This window comes from Quercus robur, chromosome 3, assembly GCF_932294415.1.
Source record: "Quercus robur chromosome 3, dhQueRobu3.1, whole genome shotgun sequence".
Lineage (NCBI taxonomy): Eukaryota > Viridiplantae > Streptophyta > Magnoliopsida > Fagales > Fagaceae > Quercus > Quercus robur.
In genome coordinates this window covers 63,705,988-63,721,505 of record NC_065536.1, presented here as the reverse complement: position 1 = coordinate 63,721,505, position 15,518 = coordinate 63,705,988, and the positions used below count along the sequence as shown (strand labels likewise).

At 34.1% G+C, this 15,518-nt stretch overlaps 2 protein-coding genes across 6 annotated transcripts; one reads left to right on the top strand and one right to left on the bottom strand.

The window, feature by feature from the left end:
- The first annotated feature begins 4,962 nt into the window (after positions 1-4,962).
- Positions 4,963-11,463, top strand: LOC126718856 (agamous-like MADS-box protein AGL30). 5 transcript variants are annotated; one of them, XM_050421213.1, is made up of 12 exons: positions 4,963-5,130; positions 5,932-6,117; positions 6,604-6,663; positions 6,770-6,788; positions 6,922-6,986; positions 7,096-7,111; positions 7,221-7,282; positions 7,406-7,502; positions 8,676-8,726; positions 8,815-8,942; positions 9,239-9,602; positions 10,744-11,463. In XM_050421213.1, the coding sequence occupies exons 2-12, from the start codon at positions 5,933-5,935 to the stop codon at positions 10,753-10,755; spliced, it is 1,059 nt and encodes a 352-aa protein (XP_050277170.1). In that variant the 5' UTR covers positions 4,963-5,130; position 5,932; the 3' UTR covers positions 10,756-11,463. The 5 variants fall into 5 exon arrangements, with proteins under 5 accessions (XP_050277170.1, XP_050277168.1, XP_050277167.1 ...); XM_050421211.1 differs by having other exon boundaries at positions 5,906-6,117; XM_050421210.1 differs by lacking the exon at positions 4,963-5,130 and adding an exon at positions 5,167-5,309 and having other exon boundaries at positions 5,906-6,117.
- Positions 11,464-12,502: 1,039 nt separating this feature from the next.
- On the bottom strand, positions 12,503-15,232 carry LOC126718854 (phosphatidylinositol N-acetylglucosaminyltransferase subunit C). Its single transcript, XM_050421209.1, has 2 exons — positions 15,035-15,232; positions 12,503-13,992 (listed from the first exon to the last, which is right to left on the bottom strand). The coding sequence occupies exon 2, from the start codon at positions 13,814-13,816 to the stop codon at positions 12,905-12,907; it is 912 nt and encodes a 303-aa protein (XP_050277166.1). The 5' UTR covers positions 13,817-13,992; positions 15,035-15,232; the 3' UTR covers positions 12,503-12,904.
- Between the last annotated feature and the right edge of the window lie 286 nt (positions 15,233-15,518).

Below are 15,518 nucleotides of genomic sequence, written 5' to 3'. Positions count from 1 at the left end.
GCTGTCACCACCACATTAAATGCACCATAACTACTCTCCTGGCCGCATTAATAAAGAGAAGACCCCTGAACAGTGCTACCTTGGTCATTGCAACTCACAAAGAACTGGTAAGGGCGTCTGATGGGACAGGTGCTCAAGTGGGGGTTTGGATGATCAACAAGTGTAAGGCTCAGATGATAAAAGAGGGCCTATATAATATGTAAAAGTCCCTCAAGAGAAGGGGACGGAAAAGATAGGAGAGAGGAGACAGGGGAGCAAGAGTTCATTGTATGAATGCATGACCATGAATAAAACTTCCACTTTTACATCCATTTTCTTCATTCACGTTTCTACATCTACTGAGGACATGCAACGAACCGTTTAAGCCAACTGGAACCAAGTTCTTCAGCCCATACACTACAAAACTCATTGTGTGGGACCTTTTGGGCCAAGGCCTGACCGTCCAGGACCGGGTTAACAAAAATCGTGTCCCTACAGAACTTATGGGTATAATGGTTATTTTGAATTATGAGAAGTATGGTTTATTATTTATTTATATTGATTACACAATACTCATATTATACATGTTTTAAATTATACAAGAAATGTTATAAAAATTGTGGATACCAAACATCAGAAAACGTTCTCAAGCCCATTTTCAAGGTTGTTACCAAACACCAGAAAATGAGATAGTTTTCCAGAAAAATGCTCTCTAAAAAATGAACTATTTTCCAAAAAACATTAATGCTGAAGTTTTTATTTAGAATGTTCAAGTTTTTTTTAGGATAGTTTTTTTTTTTTTTAGGGTGGTCAACAACTCATATTAATTTAGAGTTTCATTTTTTTTCAAGGTATACAATTTTTTTTTCCAAGTTGAGAGTGGTAACAGGACCACCCTCGATTATACATGGCACCGCCCCTAGGTTGCTTACCAAAGTCGACTTATAAGAGCAATTACATCAGCTTGTACATAAGATTCCGTCTATTTTACACTTAAAACCTACTTTTTCTTTATACCATCATTTTTACAAAACATTCACATCAGTTTATCTATTTTACAAGATATTTCAACAAAATATTCATTCTTCTCAATTTTTTTATTATTTCTCTCAACTACCACTTTATATACGCGCGCCCTCTCTCTTTCTCTATCCATTTTCTGATTTGTTGCTCTCTTACTGTACCCATCTCCATCCATCTCTATATACCCGGTCAGATCTCCATCCATCTCTATACCGGGTCAGATCTCTATACCCGGTCAGATCTCCATAGATAGATTCACTCCTCAAACAAGACCCAATCTCCAAACAAGCACCGATCTCTAGCAAGTCCCATCTCTCTACCCATCTCTATACCAACACAGATCAACTCTCCCTCTCGGTCAGATCTCCCTAGCTTCAATCAGGCAAGACCCATCTCGGTCAAGCTCCGTTCAAGCAAAAGACCCACGAGCTCCAATCGTTCTGCAAGCACCGATCAAGACGAGCTCCAGTCAAGCACCGATCAAGACCCATGAGCTCCGATCAAGCACCGGTCAAGACCCACGAGCTCCGATCTGTCTCTCTGTTGGTTTGTCCGTGTGAGTTTGTTTGTGTGTGGGTGTGTTTGTGTAACTCTGTGTTGATTTGTCTGCGTGGATGTGTTTGTGTGTGGGTGTGGGTGTGTTTGTTTGTGTGCATCTGAGGAAAAAGAAGATGAGGAGAGGAAAACTGAGTTTATTGGTTGTGCACGGAGAAGAGAGAGAAAAAAAAGGTGCGAATGGAAATTAATAAAATAATAAATACACATGCTACATTAACCGCGCATATATGCATGGTTACTGTAGCAATTGTGCATAAATACACAATTATGCACAAGCTGATGTGGGTGTTTTTTTTGCTCAAATTGTGTAAAAGTAGTTAGTTTTTCCATTTTGCACAATTATGCCCAAGCTGATGTAATTGCTTTAAGTGTGGTTATTTCGCCAGGTTTTTATTTATAGCATAACTATAATGATACTTGGCACTTATGGATAGCTCAAAACAAGTTTTTTTCCAACAAGAAGTTACTCAAATATCTCAACATGTTTACTATATAAATCACAGTGCAATCGAATACTATTATTGTGCTTTTTTTTTTTTTTTTAAGAAACTATTTTTGTGCCTTTAAACAATGGTGAATCTATAAATAAAGTTATCCAATGGATATAGAAGGGTTTTTTTAAATTAAACACAAATGTTTCCTCAAAAAAAAAAAAAAAAATTAAACACAAATGGGAGTTCTCGTGGCCATCTGGGACAATTTGGGATGGGCATAATTTTGATAATTAGGGAAGTTGGATAATAATGGGTTTTATTTTTCCCCTAAAAACATTGGTATCTCCCACCAGCTTGGTTGCTGAGCTATGGACAATTAGAGAGGGTTTCTCTTTGGCGTAGGACTTAGGATATCATACTATAAGCCTAGAAGTTGTAATTTATTAATTAATTGCTATTTCACCTATTATTTCTTTCACTTCTGGCCTGTTTGGATCGAGGGAGAGTAGAGTAAAGTTGGCCCATAATTAGCTTATTTTTAGCCAACTCTACTCTACTCCCTTCCACTCTCCCTGCCTCCCCTCTTAATCCAAACAGGCCCTTAAAGCTTTAATTTTTTTTTACAAGAAGACATCTACTCTAGAGCTTGGCAGGTTTCTATCTACCATGTATATGTGAAGCTAATAAATGTGTTAACAATCTAGCTTGGGAAGCATCCTTTCTAAAATCATTTTGTTTATGCTAAACCTAACAAGATAAATTTGCTAGATAGATTTTTTTTTTTTTTTAAAGTAGGAAATAGACTATTTTTTATGCTAAACTTATGCTATCGAGATATATATCTTGTTAAGTTTTGAGTTCCTTAAAATGAAGATAGACCATTTCACGGTTACAATTTATTTATTGGATATTATAATAGTCATGCCATTTAAAATTTTAATGTAACACTAAATACATCTTTTTCTCCGATCTTTTGATATTGTCTATTTTTTTTCTCCATACTTCTGACAATGTCTTGAGACTTGTATATTGAACTTTTTTTTGTGCAATAAAAAAAAAAAAAAAAAAAAAAAAAAAATCTGCATAGGCAAAAGCAGGCTATGTTGGTGATAGAATAGAATAGAAATATTTTGTTTTCCCTAATAAGGTTATTTTGACAGTAATGAAATAGAGATAAAAGAGAAAGTGGAGGAGCATGCTCATTTTTGACATAAGGCAAATGGAAGAAAACTAAGAGATGGGGGAAATAGCTTATGTAACACTGTCAAAACTGGGAGTAAGCGTTTTTGCTAGGTGCCATAGCATAAGTTTACAAGGAAAACAAGCTGTTAGATGTAGTCTAAATTTGTCAAGTTCTTATTAGCTGTTATCTTCCTCATGATCTCTTTTTTTTTTTTTTTTAAGTTTTTTTTTTTTTTTGGTGCTGAATTCTAAAAAAGTAATTGAAATCTCACTAGATATACAATCTTATTGACTCCCTCACAAACTTGTCAAGTTATTTAAGTAAAAGTCAATTCAAAACTATCTGAATGTCTCCAATGCAATGTCTTGATATTTTGAAGCTACACAAGTTTAGACATAATCTATTTAACTCGAGTTGAAGTTTCTAGAACCTAGCTAAATAATAATAGATCATGAAAACCTACTTCACTAACTAAAACAACTCTGTATAGCTAAAAAGAGAATAACAAAATTTAAAAAATAAAATAAAATCATTTGTGCACTAAATAAAGAAATGGGTCATCTGCCTGCAAATCTCTGATTCCATCAATCATGCAACTAAATAAAGCAATGGGTCATCTGAAATTTGTCTTTGAGGGTTCACTTAAATTTGTTAGACCACCTTCAAGTTCAAGTGAGATCACTGCTGGAACTGGCGGCAATATGTTACACAAACTTAGTGTATAAGATATCATCACAATGTGCTTCTAACAACAAATCTTAGGTTGAAATGTCCTCCACCACTCGAGTATATCTATACCCAAAAACAAAAAAAAAACAGAAAAACCATTAACTACTTGTTCGTTTGTGATAGCTTAATTCAATAGATATAATAGAGAAAACAATAAACAATAAAAGATGTTAATTGAGTTACAAGGCTCTTAGTAGCCATTTGCATGTACTTGAATCATATAACTCATTAAATTATATATATAAGTCACATGACAATTAAATAGATTATATAATATTTCAAATAAGTTCATATAGATGCTCATTTAACACTTATTGAGTTGGAAGAAATTTTGTTGAAACTAGTTGGAAAAAAAAATCTATTCCAAAAAAATAAACTAATTTCATAATTTTTAACAAACAAGTCGCAAGAGTTTTCACTTATACTTCCTTTTTATGGCTTACTTATGTATACATAGTGATAACAAGAAATCCTTTCCATTTTACGCTTATTGTTTTAAATTGATGATGTATAAACGTTATAGAATTTAAATTTACTTCGCATTGAATACATTTTTAGATTTACAATAGTTAATCTGAACTATGAAAAATTTCAAATGGAGAAGTTCCTTCTATGCTAAGATTTTCTATGGGAGGAAAAAAAGAAAATTAAAATTTAGACAGTTTGGCAACCGTTTGAACCATTAAACTTAAATGTTAACTATGAAGAGTCTTGTAGTTTAACGAATTGGAACCTTCTAATGTTTTTAACTGACAAATTATCAACCAAGAAAAAAGAGAAGAGTTTAAATGGTTACTAAAGTTTAAAGTGAAGGCTAGGATCATGAGGTGGTTTCGGATTAATCCATTCCATTACCACCTCTAACTAGCAAAACAATCCAAAACCTTCAATTGTCTCTCTTTCTTTTCTTCAAATGACAACCATAACCCATTTTAGCCATTTCCAAATTTGATAAAATAAAATAAAATAAAAACATGGGCAAAATAGGACTTTCCATTCCAAAACAAGAAAAACCGAATTTTCAGCCACAGACAAAAAAAAAAAAGGTGCAACGTGTGTTCACACAAAAATTGTGTGCCTCTCAGGTACAGTGAAATGGCGCGAAGGGTACAAAATGATTGAGTTTGTTTGGTTGGTTTAAGGTTTTTCTGATGATCCCGATTCTCGCGCTTGCTGCTATGACCGATTTTGCCGGTCACCCGGTCGTGTTAGCTTAACCTATATGTAAGCTGACACATATCTAAACCCCATTTATCTCTCTCTCTCTCTCTCTCTCTCTCTCTCTCTTTCTGATTGTTTGTTTGTTTGTTTTCTTTCTCACTTTCTGTCTTGCATTCGAATCTCTCTTTCACCACATTTCCAGACGTTTGGATTTTGCAAATCGATTCAGCTTCCTCGTCTGGGTACTTTTCTGTTTTTTTTCTTTTCTTGCAAACTATGTTAATGTCTAAGGTGTTTGAAACTTTGAATGTTAAAGTAGATATGTTTTTTTTACATCTTAACCTTTCTGGTTATGATTTCTTGCTATAATGCTTAAAAGGGTCTTGTCAATTTTGGTTCTTTTTTATCTGGGGTTATGCAAGTTTCAATCTTTTTGAATTGTTAACCGCAGAATAGTGAATTTGGCTAATTGGGTTTTGAAGAAAATTAATAAAAATTATGGCTTTTTGAAATTCTTTTAATGTGTGTATATATATATATATATATTTTTTTTTTTTTTTCTTTGTGAAGTTGTTTAACGCTTTGTTAATGGATGCTGAAAGTGTATAAGTGTGAAGTTTGTTTTTGAAATTGGGGGATGACAATGTACCATGAGCAACAGTCATGATGATTTTCTAGGTAGTGTTTTATAAATTTGTATAATAAGTTATTGGAAAATTGTGTTTTGAGTTTAAAATGAGCTTTGTAAAAAAGCTATGAGAAGTTGTGGTTGCAAAACAGAGTTTTGAGTTTTAAAAACGCTCCCAAAACGCTTAACCAAATTAACCCCTAATTATAGGGGGATTAATCTATTGTATTGTGCAGAATGGGAAGGGTAAAGCTAAAGATAAAGAGGTTGGAGAATACAAATGGTCGACAAGCGACCTATGCGAAAAGGAAGCATGGTATCATGAAAAAGGCTAATGAGTTATCCATACTATGTGACATAGACATTGTTCTTCTCATGTTCTCACCAAGTGGCAAGCCTTCAATATGCAGGGGAATGCGCAGGTATCTTTGTTCATATTTCCATTTTTTTACATATTACTGAATCAGTTGATGGCCTTGCCTCAGGTTGGGTTTTCTTGGTTGCCTATTTAAACGATTAGATAGCACCAACCAGTGGTTCTTAGTATAACTTCTGCTCATTAAATCTGTGAACTATCCAAATCTAGTAAAGATAAGTTGTTTAACTAGGAAACGTAGGAGGCTTCATTGATTCACTATAATAGATTAGGTTGGTTGCTAAATTGCTTAATTTTATCAGTCAATATCAGACTAGATAAAGAAAGGGAAGTATTTAAGGATAAATTAAGACTACTTAAATATCTACTCGATGTGGGAAAGTTTAATCAAAAGTCATTGTATGTCTACAGCATAATAAAAGAAATACTTACTATCATCATCATCATCATCACCATTGTTGTTGTTGTTGTTTCTACTACTTCTTCTTGATTAAAGATTTGTCTTTCCTTTTTCTGTTTTGGGTGTGTTTAGTAGCATTGAAGAGGTCATTGCAAAATTCGCACAACTAACACCACAGGAAAGGGCAAAAAGGTACATTCATTTTTTCTCGCTAGACAAGTCACATTATTTCATTTCATGCACTTGAGCTATATAAACATGACATTCTGATTGAACCCTTTTCGCTGAACTGGAACAGGAAGTTGGAAAGCCTTGAAGTAAGTCCTGTCTTACAATCCATCCTCCATCAAAAATATATATCCTATCTACTTATTCCTGTTTGAATTTAGTGTATGTATATCATCACCCTTGTCTGTTACATAATTTTTTGTTTTCTTTTTGAGAGTTTAGGCACTCAAGAAAACTTTTAAGAAGTTGGACCATGACGTGAATATACAAGAATTTCTTGGTACAAGGTATTTAATGATGAAGTAAATTTATTCCAAGTAGAATTTATTATATTACATTGTTTTGTCAGAAATGTAAAATTAAATTAATTTCTTTTTTCTTTTCTTCTTGTTTCAGTACCCAGACAATTGAGGTATGCCTGCAAATCAAACATTAAAATGCTATTTATTATCATTTAGAACTATTGCTCATGAATTTTCATGCTGCTGACATGTTATATTTTCCTAATTTGGTTTGGCTAGGATCTGACTAACCAAGCGAGGTCATTAGAGACTCAACTTGCTGAAATAAACAAAAGACTCAGGTGAATGCCTGAAATTTTTTGCTTACAGAATTAAGCAGTTTTTTTTTTTTTTCTTTTTTTTCTTTTTTTAATTTTTATAATTTACACTGTAACTATTAGTCACATTTATTTTTATTTCTGCAGCTATTGGACTACTCCTGATAAGATCAACAGTGTAGAACATTTGGGGCAAATGGAAGATTCACTTAGGGAATCACTTAACCAAATTCGAACACATAAGGTATGCCTTTTATTCCTCTTGCTGGTGTCAGTTGAGGAAATTTTCTTTAATTTGTGCTATGTTGAGATCATACTCTTCAAATGCAATGGCTGCCAGTTGGTATTACATAGACCAATTTTGCTCAAAATTCTTGAAATTAACTAATTGCTTTTGTGATGTCTTGGTTATGACAAGGGGAAAATTACAAATTACCATCCTGTGGTTTATGGTCCTACACATTACTTCCCTGATTTTTGAAGCTTACAGAATACCTTCTTGTGGATTAGACTAATTGCAAGTTGCAATACCATATTTTCCATCCAAATTGTGAATGAAAAAAAATGGCAAAATACCTCATTCCCCAAGTTACTTCTTCCCTGCAATAGAAATTTAGAAAAATCAAAATTCATTTCCAAACATTGTACCCAAACCCCACCATCCCTGAAACTCATTTGCAAACACCCCTGCCCAAACCCTTTTCCAATTTCAATACAACCAGCAATGATGAAATCTACCCAAACCCATCATGCAGCCCAAAGAACTCATGACCAATACACCATGGCTTCCAAAATCACCCCAACCACATGGCTTGAACCCATTAACATCAAGACACCCATGAATTGTCAATTAAATAAAAGCAAGGGGCATTTTTGCCATTTTCATGTTAATGTAGATGAGAAATACAATGTTATAATTTAGTCTAAAGCACAGGAAGGTGGAGTGTAAGTTTTCAAAATTCAAGAGGGCAATTTGAAAAACCTCTAAACCACATGGAGGTAATTTGTAAATTTCCTAAAAGAAAATGTAATTTAAATTTTATTTGGTTATAATTTGTGCTGAAACCATATTTATAAGAGTATATACATGAGTTGGACCATCTACATCTACAATATTATCAAACATGAGTAATGAGAAGAATGTCTTGTTTATTTCTTGTCTAATTTGGATGGAAGAAAGGACCCAAGGAGTTACATGAAGGACTTGGTAACCTAAATAAATTTTTTACTACTTAGGAAAGTGCTGAAAAGGATAAGAAAAATGATATAATGCCACATCAAGAGGCTAGAGAGTGTGCATGACTTCAATTAAGGAGGAGCCAAGTAACAAGAGCCAGTCATAGCCATTAACATGCCACAATACCTCTTTTTTATTATCAACAGTTCTATAGACATTAATCCCTTTACCTTTTTCTAGCAGGAAAATCTACAAAAGCAGCAACTTATGTCATTAGAATGCAGTAGTCAGGTAAAGAATGATTTTAACTGGTGAATATTTCCTGATGTGTTTCCTTGGTATGGTCATAATCTGTAATCTAAACAGCTTTTTCTTGCAGTTCCAAAATGGGATGCATATACCCTTCAGAATAGGTGCTGAACAACAGCTCCAACCTTTATCGTGGCTTCCTAATAATGACAGCCGGCAAATAATGTTTCCCGATGACCCAAACTTGCTTCCCCATAGGTGAGTGTTCTCCTAAAAAGCATTCTTCATGCTACTCCATCCAGATTTATGTATGAAATGGTTATTCTTTCTCTTAAGCAGCTAAAAAAGAGAGGAGGTCATGTCTCATTTTTGGATGAGATATAATTTCATGAGAAGCATTCTGCAAACTAGACATAATTGTTCTTAGCATATGATAGGGTGAAAGTTTCAACACAATGTATGATGGTATTTCATGGAAGAATTCATGACTGATTCCTTAATAACCAATAAATGTAGTCAACTAACTCATTAGATTAATCTGTCTTTTTTTATAGAGATGTGGAGTGCTCTGCAAGTTCCTCCCTTGGGAGTTATTCTGGTTACTTTGGCACGGGTAAAAATTCAGAGATTCCTAATTCTGGGCAAGAACATGGCTTGCTGAATCAGTTAACTAGAAATGCGCCTCTGAGGCTACAACTGGGTGGGCAATATCCTTACCTCCCATACAATGTCAATTTGCTGAATGATACTAAATTCCAACCAGCAGCACAGATGAACCAACAAGAAGACCCTTTGGAATATCATGTTAGTGGAAATTTTGGAACTTCTAGACCAGGGTATGAGACTACTCAGCATGGTTGGGCTTCCACATCTGGGTCTAGTGTTGTTAATATGTTTGATGAGCATTTATATCCCCAGGTAAAATTTTCTAGTACATTGGTTAAGAACTGATTTCTCTCTTGCATGCTTCTTATAGCCTTTGAACGTAAAGTGTACCTTTTTGTTGATTGGAGCCTGCTGGAAATACTAGCAAAGAAAGGGGGGGTGGGGGGGTTGAGGCTTCAACCTTGTTACCTTTCAAATTTTGCTATATGCTACATAAGCAGCCTACCATAAATTTAAAATTTGTGTTATCTAATAAGAATGTCTGCCAACCCCGCTCCCCCCCCTCTTTTTTTTTTTTTCTCTGAACTTCTGACTTCAGAGTGTCTTTCCATAAATGTACTTTGTAGAATTTGATGTGATTTCCTTGTACCTTGCAGAAGAATTTGGCAGGGTGTAATCGAGCTTGACTTTTTTTTTTCAACAAATAATTAATTTTATTGAAAAACAAGAAACTTTATGTACAGAGGCTGTTTTAACAGAATTACAGAGTCCTATCTAACATGACAAGTATTGCAAATAGGCTTCTTTTTGGTTTATATTTCTCTCAGTTATCTGTCTTTTCTCAGTTAAATTTCAAATGGTGACCATTTGTTAGTGCTAAGTTTAATGATGATCTTGGAACGCCTTGAGACTTGTCTTTAGTATGTAATCTATTTTGTTATGCACTTCATTGACTGAGCCTTTTATTCTTAAAAAAACACCAAACATTTGGAGATTGTAGATCTAAGCTATTATATGAGTGTCTTTGGTAGTGCTCTTAGTAATAGAATCCATGTAAAGTTAAGACTTTAGATTCAGGGCAGTTGCTATAATACACCTTTTCCCAGCCTGCTGAGATGTTTCTACAGTAAAATCTTCTGATGTTCAGAATCAATCTGAGGTTTGAAGTCTCTTGAAAACCTAAACATTCAACTCATTATGTTGCCTTCTTATTGTAATGAATTTTTTACCTATATAAACCGAGGATGAAATATAGTAACATATACCTACATTTACTGAGTAATTCTATAAGGTTGACATAGAAACTTGCATGCATGAATGGAGGATTGAAATGACCTTGTTCCTTTTATTCTTTTTATTTTTCTTTGTCAATATTGTTTTCTTTTTAGTTGAAAGGTTACTTGTAGTGGAAATACTTTTGGATTCTTATAAATGCTACCATTGTTTTTTGCAGCAACCAAACTGAGATCCAAGAGTTATCTAACCTTTTATTCTCAGATGGAATGACTGGAGAACTTGGATCAAGCTACTAATCCCCTAAGAATTTTTTTCCAATGGTTAAATTTTGATGAAACATCGGAGGCAACCACCAGCCAGTGACATATAGCATTAGCACAGCATGAGTGCCCCAACATTAATCACTGGCAGAAGGAATGTTGCTGGCTCCGTCAAACGAGGCAATGCCCTTGTGATATCAAATGTTCTATACAAATTATACATTAACTTTAGGTCTGTAGGGTTGTTTTTGCTGCCTCCTCATCTTTGGGTGTCAAGGATACTAATAGCAGCCCAAATGTGCCATCCCTTGCTCCTTCTTAGTAACATGAGCTGTAAATAAAACTACATATGGCAGTGATATTAATCCAAAATCACATATTTGTATTGAAAATTTTGTCTTCAAGTCCTTATGGATTGTCCTCTCATATATATGATACATTATTAGTTTTCAATTCCTGAACCAGATAATTAACCTTGGCAACTTTTGCTGGAGTAATTGGATGGACTATTGCAATACTAAGACCCAAAATTCGGTTCTGTCGAAAGCCAATATGGCTAGGCTATGGTATAATCAAAGTGGTTCAGGACATTTCAACCCAATATTTGTTGTTAGAAGCACACTTGGATGATATCTTCTATACTAAGTTTGTGCAATATATTTGTAGTTAAAATTTTATACTGGATGAGAAGCAATGATATTTATTGGATAATTACATCATATTGCATATTAAGAGACTGTTGTGATATGCTTCTTCCTTTTTTTAGTTTACTCATCCATGCATCTCGCTTCAGTAACACACCCCTGTGGGATTAAACTATTCTCTTGTGACTAAATTTTTGTTAGTGATTTTAGTGGGCAGTAGAAATAGTTGATCTAAACAACATATTTACCAAATGGAGTGATTAGAAAAATTGAAGATTTGTGGTTGAATTGAGTAGACAATTACTCTTCCAGCAAAAAGAGTAGACAATCAATCAGTGTAAATAATTTATGGTCAAAATATAGTGATACCCCCTAAACTTTAGTTCATGAGCAATCATGTTATCGCTTTTAATCCTTAACAAACTTAATATGTGATTGTTTTTAGTCCTCCAAAGTGATCAATTTTAACCTCTAACAAACTTAAAAGAGTTATTGTTTTTAGTACTTATGGAGTGATGATGTTGTTACCTTTTAGTCTCTACAAAGTGATCAATTTTCGTCTCTACAAAACTTGAAATGATCAGTTTGTCCCTAAAAGTAATTGTTTTTGGTCCTTATGGAGTTAAAAATGTGTTAGTTTTTAGTTTGGCCATATGATTTCAAGAACTAAATGCAACCACTTCAAACTTCGGGGACTATTAAACCAACAATGCTGTTAGGATTTAATTTATAAAATTGGTTAAATAGAGATTCTTATAGGAGGGATTGCTAGAGATGTTATACTTCATGGCCATTCGATGCTTTTTATTGGGAGTCCACTTAGATCAGGCAATAATCCTCCAATTTGATCATTAACTGAAATACAATTAGCATAATATATTAGCCAAATATTTTTTTGGGAGCCATGCTGCAAGTCAGTTGGCAGCTTGAAAGGGCACCAAATGTGTGACATCAAATAAAACAGCAATTTAAGTTAGAGTCAAGGAAAGAAAGCAGGTATCCACCAAAAAAAAAACACAACAACAACAACAACAAAAAGAAAGAAAGAAAAGAGTATGTGTGCCAAATGAAATTATAGTCATTAAAGAGAGATTTGATAGATCTCTTTTCCTTCTTTACTCTTCCCTCTTGGAGGCCTCCTGGAGTTCATTTCAAATATCCATTTAAATATAGCTTTAGAGCAATCACAAAACTTGGGGAAAATAGTATGAACTTCTTTCTCCCAAATATATGAAAATGAAAATTTATATTTATGCTTACAAAGATCTAATTGTACAACTGCACCAGACTGATTTAATGAAAAATGCATCTGCTTGATGAGAATGCAGAAATTGATACTGGAAAAGAGTTTGACTATATCTGATTGTCAAACTTGAAATGGAGAGAAGAGGCAAGGATAAGCCATTAAACCATTTGGTTTTACAATTAATCTTCAAAAGCTCCCATCAAACATCCACGGTTGGAACTAATTATCTTAATCTGTAATATCAAAACAAAGCTTAGCCTCATCCCAAGGGCCATTGATCTCAAACTTGTATTCCTGCATCCGTATAAGCCAATAAGGACACACCACAGTAACAAAAACCAATAAACCCAACAGGAGAACAAAAAGTAACCGGTGCAGTGTATAAACAAAAGCCAAGGTCACAGCCATCAAACTGAAAGAAAAGCAAAGGTGCAAGCGGAAGGAATACTTCTTGATACAGTAAGTGACCAGTGGAGCAAAAAGGAAGACTTGCAAGGAGAATAGCATGATAGCAAAAACTTGTAGCCTTGATGGAAGGCGAGATGCAATGAAAACCGATGCTACTACAGAAGCATTTAAAGATATAGAACTGGTCAAGGTTGGATTTTTCAGAGCTCCAGGAGCTGTCACGGTTGATCCTGAATAGTCATGAAGGAATAGATGAAGTATGACAAGTGAAACAGTTACTGCCCAAATGGTATCTGAGCTAATGGATCTTGTCAGAGTTTGGTAGATAGGAGCCAAAACAAATAGCCCAGTTGTAAAAAAGAAAACATTGACTAAATAATGCAAGAGAAGGTTAAGGGAAAGCATTTCTTCGGTTAAAAGGAGAACTAGAAATCCTGATCCAAGAAGGCTCACATCAAGATACAAGAGGGAACTTTCATCAAGAGTTGATCTAAGAGTATATGTCCAAACCAAACCGACAAGAACAACAATGCATAGATATTGAGAGATAGAAATTGCATCTTGCATCACTTTCAGCATGTCCCGTTTTACAACATTGGCATTCATGACCATACCTTCAAGGAAACACTCATCAGTGTGATTGTCATCAAACCCAGGTTGCATCCCTCCATATGCCACTTTTCTCCATTTGGCTCGAGTTGGAGATGGATTTTCTGCAATGCGGTTATCCATTACAATCTAACTGATCTATTGCAGATGTAGCTCTCGGGGTCAAAGTTGTCAGTAAGATAGTAATTCCTTCTGAATTACATAAATCCGGCTCTGACAGTCCACAGACATGAGAAGAAATGACATCTCCAAAAAGGAATGTCTCTCTATTATAGGGTTCATTATGAAATTAAAGAAACCTGTAAAAGAATGCAAGCAATCAGTTCCATAACCATGTACTCTGATAACAAAGGTCAACAAGAAACTGTTACTTGAGGTGGGAAGAAAACAAGACAAGGAAAAGAAACTTGAAGAGTGTGTGTGTATTTGTCAAGAATATAGTGATTTTCCTTTTGAGAAAAGATAAAGCTATCATAGTCAAGCAATTTGCAAAAAATGTTGTAAAATAGTTTGTAGCTCTAGCATTTTCCTACATTATTTGGTCCAAACAGATGATAAGCCTCTTACAAGCCTCAGTGGGTTTGGAAGTCAGGTCCACCCAGATGATGGAGTAATCTAGAACAACTAATCTATCGAAAACCTTTAATGAAGACAACCCACCATAAATCTGGAACAAACTGATTGCCAATGAAGAAAATGAACCTAAAAAAATAGCTCTTGTACAATATAAGTAATTAACAAACATTGTTACAGAATCATTTAAAGATGGTTAAAAATTAATTTGCCACATCTGTGCATGTAAGAACCAGGGCCAAACCAATTTCCCAGACTTAGAACTTCAAATTTTCAAAGAAAATGAAATCAACTAGACTATTGGTGTGTACAAAACTTGGAACATGTACCAAAATTAGACCTTTCTAATAAGGAAATTATCACAATCAGTTAACAAAACAAAAATACAATTATGTGAAAGTTTATGTTTTTTTCTCAGAAATTTTTTTTCTCTCTTCCTAAAAATTATCTCAACAGCCCAATTGAGCAATTAGCATTCAGTTTGACCCCATTGTGTCCTTATTTTTTCTTTTTTTTTGGGATGAAATGAAAGCAACTCATTCAGCTTGATAATTACTTAATTGGTCATACTGAAATGTCCAAACCAAAAAAAAAAAGGTGCTAGCTGATGCAATTCGCATTGAAACCTGATACCCATGAAAGCACTTAACAAAAACTATATGAAAGAAGCAACAAGAGGCAGTCAATGAGATGAAAGATGCAATCTTTGAGAAAGTTGTAAGAATTAACAGAAACCCAAAAAAGAAGAAGAAGAAGAAGAAGTTTTACCAAATAATTGTCTTAGTTGAGAGTTCTCTGTGTCTCCCAAAAGTCCCAATGCTCACCCCTTCATCCTTTCACTCACAAACGAGTGGGAATCGGCTGAGGTGTGGTTTCTTGATCCCTCTCTTTTCTCTCTGTGCGATTATTGTGGCTCTTTTTCTTTGATTTTTATTATTATTATTATTATTTTTTTTTTTGGAGTTGTTGTTGCCTTGTTGGAGCTCATAAGCACTTAAAAAAGAAAAAGAAAAAGAAAAGAAAAAATATATGCAAAAAAGTTTATTTTGTTAATGTATAAATTGATGGGAAACATTTTTTTTAATGTATAAATTTAGTAAAACTGGCCTTATTTTTTTCTTTTTTAAGAAGGAGCCCGTTATCATTTGATTGCTTGAAAGCTTTCATTATTATCAAACTAGAAACTTTTGAAATATCTTGATTTAAAAGAAGAAAAAAAAATGAAATATCACTCCTCTTATTTTTCTTTGGG

Bases quoted from the DNA above. Each gene is read 5' to 3' on its own strand.
- LOC126718856 (XM_050421213.1), top strand. From the start codon at position 5,933: ATGGGAAGGGTAAAGCTAAAGATAAAGAGGTTGGAGAATACAAATGGT. The intron at 6,118-6,603 runs GTATCTTTGTTC...GGGTGTGTTTAG, and splicing joins ATATGCAGGGGAATGCGCAG to TAGCATTGAAGAGGTCATTG. The intron at 7,503-8,675 runs GTATGCCTTTTA...ACCTTTTTCTAG, and splicing joins ACCAAATTCGAACACATAAG to CAGGAAAATCTACAAAAGCA.
- LOC126718854 (XM_050421209.1), bottom strand. From the start codon at position 13,816: ATGGATAACCGCATTGCAGAAAATCCATCTCCAACTCGAGCCAAATGG.